The 5431-nt window shown below is 38.7% G+C and overlaps 2 protein-coding genes across 2 annotated transcripts in view; both read right to left on the minus strand.

The window, feature by feature from the left end:
- Window positions 1-55: 55 nt before the first annotated feature.
- CBG23770 lies at window positions 56-2574 on the minus strand (the record flags this gene model as incomplete). Its single annotated transcript, XM_002647856.1, has 8 exons — window positions 56-194; window positions 243-417; window positions 469-580; window positions 1005-1043; window positions 1247-1292; window positions 1345-1424; window positions 1493-1660; window positions 2437-2574. Coding segments are annotated over 8 exons (897 nt in total), but the record flags the coding sequence as incomplete, so codon positions are not given.
- Window positions 2575-3330: 756 nt separating this feature from the next.
- CBG23771 overlaps window positions 3331-5431 on the minus strand; it is a gene marked incomplete at both ends in the record, with an annotated part of 3219 nt that continues 1118 nt past the window's right edge. The window contains 2 exons of the mRNA XM_002647857.1: window positions 3331-3558; window positions 3676-3876. Coding sequence (XP_002647903.1) covers window positions 3331-3558; window positions 3676-3876 — 429 coding nt within the window. The remainder of the gene's footprint in view (window positions 3559-3675; window positions 3877-5431) is intronic.

Raw genomic sequence — 5431 nt, forward strand, 5'->3', positions numbered from 1 at the left:
ATGTGGTGGATTCTCAGACAAAAAAAAGGGTTTTTTTAAAAACGATTTTTTACCTTCTCAACGCATTCTGCGCATCCTTGGTCATCGCATCAGCCTCATCAAGGATCACAAGCTTAAACGGGACGCTATCCTTGTCCGAGGCACTCGCAAACGCTTGAAGTCCTTTGGTTTGAGCGAAGTTGACAATTGTGTTTCTGAAAAATTCCCAATTTCCTTCAAAAAATTTTTTCAAGTCCCCCAACCTGACTACATCGATACCACGCTCATCGGAAGCGTTCAATTCCAGCACCATCGACGACATTTTCGATGGATGGTACATTTTACGCGCCGCCGCCAACACCGTCGTCGTCTTTCCGGTTCCAGGCGGTCCGTAGAACAGCAGATGCGGTAGAGTGCGATTCTCGATAAATTTCGTCACTGCAAATCACGTTTTTCAGCTGAAAAACCCCTAGAAACTATAAAATTTACAGGTTTTCACCACTTGTTCGTGTGCGACAAGTTCATTCAGCTTGCTCGGCCGATATTTCTCCACCCATGGCAAATTCGAGACGACTGTTGTACTGGGAAGCATTCTGAAGTGCTGAAAATTCAAAAAAATTGCTGAAATTTTTCTGAAAAACCATTTTAAAAGCACTTTTTCAAAAACTCTCAACAAATTCGCGGCCAAAATTCTTGTCCGAGAGGAGTCCACAAGCCTGGCGCGCTGCGAGACCCAGCCAGGAAAAGCGGTGCGCCTTTAAAAAATATTCCAATTTCGGGAACTTTAGAGTTAAAAAACAAGAAAAATATAGAGAAAAAACGACTTATTTAGCAAAAAAAAAACTTTTAAAAATTAATTCCCCTCTGAAAATCGCTCAATTTCAGCCAACGATGTGTATTCAGACTTGCCGGGGCTGAAAAAAGGAAATTTGGGAAGTAAAAAATTTTAAAACCTACAATTTCGTAAGCTCCTCGGATTGCTGCCTGCTCTGAATTTTCGACTTCCGCATCATAATCAAGCTCACCTTTCCGTTGGCCGCAACTTTCAGCACAGCGCCGGCGTTCTAAATTTTTTTTTAAATTTTAAATTTGTTTGAAAAATTCAAACATCAATTTCGTTCATGTATCTGGGCGCCGAGAATATTGTGCAAAGTTTTCGATCCGCGAAAAATTTGAACCCATTTGGCATCATCTGATGAGCTCTAACAATCAAGTTGACATTGAGTCTTCAGCAAGCGTCCGACACCGCTTGAGCATTGAAACAAACCGATAGCCCACGATTTTTGTTCCAACAAAATGCAGCCTCGTTGGGTCTGAAATTTTCAGAATTTTCAGAATTTTCTGGAAATCAAAATTCTTAAAAACCTCTCAAAATCCTCTGGATCCGCCCACAACAAGTCTTGAGCTAGACGATTATGGTTAACATCGATTAACGGGCGTTGAATCTTTAAAAAAATTTTAATTTGAGAAAAAAAATTATAAGACATCTGGACACCGGGAAACACAGACATACCATTCGAATAGCATCCAGAGACACTAAATCCGGACTAATTCCTCCGTGCATACAAAGAATTTTGTGTCCAACCAAACAGGCTAATGGCATAAACGAAAACGCGTCGTTGAATCGTTCCCAAACCTCCTGAGCGTCTCTTTTCGACGTCAGACGGCGGAGGATTTCGTGCTGGAAGAGATTTTCAAAAAATTAGGAAATCTAGGCCACCCTACCCTAAACCCATATCTGAAATTTATCACTTTTGTCTCATGATTGCCACGTAGAAGGACGTATTGCTTGGGAAACAGGATCTGGAAGACGAAATTTTGAAAATTTGGGATTCTAGGCCACCAGACACTTTTAGCGAAAAAACGAGACAGATGCATTCCAGAGAGTTGTAGCCGCGATCCTAGTCTCCGAGAAAGACCCATCTGGAAAAAAGAAAACTTTGAGGGCCTCTGGTGGCCTAGAACCTCGAATTAGGTCATGGCCTAGAAATCCAAATTTGTGAAATTTTTTTCAAAAAAGTTGAGAGGGAAGTTCCCAGAAAAGTTGCCGTAAGCGCCAGGTTTATCATTGCATTCTCAAGCCTTCACGCTTGAGTGTACGCGTGGTCGAGTGGTGTACGCTTTTGCCCGACGTTCGAGAGGTCCCAGGTTCGAACCTCGTGGGGCTTAAACTCTTTTTATGGTTTTTTGAAGTGTGTAAAAAGCATATTATAGGTAGAATGAGTCTATTTTTGAAGGCTTTTGAGTTTTTCTTTTGAGTAAAAAGTTTCGGAAATTTTCTTCTGAAGGATTATTTGAAGGATTTGGGTTTCTATTTCTATTTTTAGATATTTAACAAAGCCTAAAATATTCTGAAAATTCGTTTTTTTCTTTAAGAAACTCTTCCAATTTTCAAATCACGCTTCCCCCACTCCCCTCTCAAAATTTCCGAAAAGACACCCTGTACTCTACGCCCACCGCGCCCTCTTCTTTACTGACACCTTTAGTGTACCACAGGTCCTGGGCGATGATGCGCATAAAGGACCCGATCCATATGCGATCCTCTAGAAGTCCGTTTGACACATATCGCGAACAATGAGCTGCGATGAGTCTCATATGTGTGCGATGCGGGAGAGGCTGAATCGAGTGTTCCGAATGCGCGCGTATCCTAGATGGATTCTAGGTGGGTGGGCGATGTGTGCGATATGGGTCTGAAACGGTAGGCCGACTACAACACTCCGAAATCCCGGATGCGCGCATTGTTTACCGTAAATCCACACCGGCAACTTTGTCAATTTTTCGTCAATTCGAGCCTACATTTCTAGTTTTTCGATTATTCCTTCGATGTTTTTTGTGAAAAAGAGTTATGGCAGACTAAAAAATCGCTGAATTCTTGTAGAAACATGTCTTTCACTCGTCAATTGCTATGTTTTTCGCCAAAATAGGTGATATTGAGATTTTTTTTTGATTTCACTTTGTAATTATTGTAAAAATCGTATTTTCAGGTGGAGTAAAAGGTAAGTTGGTAAGTATACAATAATTACAAAGTTTAAATTATAAAAATTTTCAATTTTTCATGCAATTTCAAAAAAAGTGAAAGTGAGACATTTTTTGAACAAATGAAAAAAAAAACAATTTTTAGCGAATTTTTTCCCATTTTGTTCTGATTTTGATTGCATATCAAATTTAAATGGAAACTGCCATAAGTCTTTTTCAAAATCAAAACAGTGACTTCCGAAAAATCAGTAATATGTCGTTCAAAATATAAAAGAATATGGAATAATAAAGGAAAAGTACGAAATCGGAAGACCTGAACAAAATCACATCACAATAGAACTTAACTGATACTTCTAGGAACCCCCAACCAACGTTTTAGTTCATTTCATCGAGTGCCAGCAAGCCAGGCGAGGAGATGCTTTGCGGCGGCGGTGTGCCCCATATGCCCCGTATATGTCCCATACCGGCGTCCTTTCCCTGTACCCAATTCATCGGCGCGTCCTCCGTCGCCCATCCATTATGCGTATGCGCGCCCAGGACCTGTGTACCGGATAACGCTTTTGACCACCGCCCCACAAGCCACAGGTTCAATCCCCGCCCCCTCTGAAACTCTTTTGATTTCTTTTTACAACCTTACTTCTTGGTAGAAAACGCATAGCTTGGCTTTCTGTCATCAATCGAAGCAGTATTTCCTTCATTTTTACAATTCAAAAGGCGTACAAGATCGTCGTGTTGCCCATGAATGTCTCCGACGATCCTAACCGGCGGGGAGATTTCTGCCAGCGTCGGCTCTTTTCGAAACTCATCGATGATCAAATCGATGAGTGAGAAAAGCTCGAATTTTGTGTAGATTTGATCGTTTTTGATTTGCAAATGACGCTTACAAAAGTGTTGAACATCGAAAACCTTTTTTTCGATTGACTGAAATTCTTTTTTGGGGAATTTTCATGGGAAATCAGTTTACCATATCTATAAGGACGTTTAGATTTTATAGGTTTGGTTAATTATTAGAGAAAAAAAGGAAATAAGTCAGAAACTCGTGGAACCTAGATGAATTTTTCACGCTTATCTCGGTTCCTATAAAAGATATCAAAAATGTGTCAACTGATAAAATGTTTGGCATAATTTCAGCAACACTTTTGTAGTTTTCAGCTTTTCGATATCTCTTACAGAAAGCGGGATAATTGAACGTTCCCCTGTCAGCCTAGAATATCAAAAAAAAATTGTATTGGGTAAAAACTCAAAAACCTTCAAAAATGCCTTTTATTCTGCCTATAATATCCCTTGTACACTTTGGAAAACAATAAAAAAAGGATTAGGCCCTTTTGGGGTTCGAACCTGGGACCTCTCGAACAGAAGGCAAAAGCTTAGACCACTCGACCACGCGTACACTCACACATGTAGACGAAAGGCTGCGATGATAAACGCGGCTCTCGCGGCAACATATTGTGGGGCTTCCCTTGAAAGATTTTGATCTCCAAACTAGACTAAAACAAGGTGATCTATATTAAACAAGACTGATAAGCTAATCACGTCATAAGACAAGTTTTGTTATCTCCGCGCAGACATTCTGGATGTTTGTCTCAGGATAGTCTATCAATCAGAGGGGTATTAAAGGAATCTCAAGATTGAAAGTTTGAACAATTTATTCATACCTTAACTTTGAGCTCTATTATCTCGATTCCTGTGAGAGATATCAAAAATTTGTCAACCGATAAATCATTTATCATAATATTACCAAAATTTTATCAGTTGACAAAATTGTTGTATCTTTTACATGAACCGAGATAATTGAGCTTGAAGCCATCTTATCATCGACAGGTTATAACAAACTTTGATTCAATTATCTCGATTCCTACAACAGATATCAAAAAGTTGTCAACTAGTTGTCAACTAGTTAATTAGTTCTATAATTTTTCATAAGTGAGATAAATTAGTGCGGAAGTGTGCAAGGCTGAAAAGAAGGTTTTAAAAAGACAGCTAGTTATAAAGCTAATTATCTCGATTTTTAGAACAAAAAAATAAAAGTTGTTAATTAGTAAAATGTGTAAAATTTTATTTTCTATATTTTATTAGTTTACCATTAAGTAGCTACTATTAAAATTGAGATAATCCGGATTAAATAGGTTATGTTCTCCTAAATGGTGCATCGACAGGTTGAACAAACTTTGATTCAATTATCTCGGTTCCTACAGCAGATATTAAAAAATTGTTAACTAGTAAGATGTGTGAAATTTTATTTTCTATATTTTATTAGTTGGCCGTATTTGAGCAAGTGTTATGGAAATTGAGATAATTAGAATCAAAGATGTTATGTTCTCCTACTAGTAAAAAAATTTGTTTTCTGTTTTTCCTATTATCCTTGTCAGAGAAAAAAAGGTTGAGACGAAGTGTATGCGATGTTTGTAAACAAATATCTGAAAGCGTAAACAACCGGAAACAGTTGAAACGAGTGCGACAGTAACCCGGCGGGAAA

This window comes from Caenorhabditis briggsae (genome assembly GCF_000004555.2).
Source record: "Caenorhabditis briggsae AF16 supercontig from assembly CB4, cb25.NA_038, whole genome shotgun sequence".
Lineage (NCBI taxonomy): Eukaryota > Metazoa > Nematoda > Chromadorea > Rhabditida > Rhabditidae > Caenorhabditis > Caenorhabditis briggsae.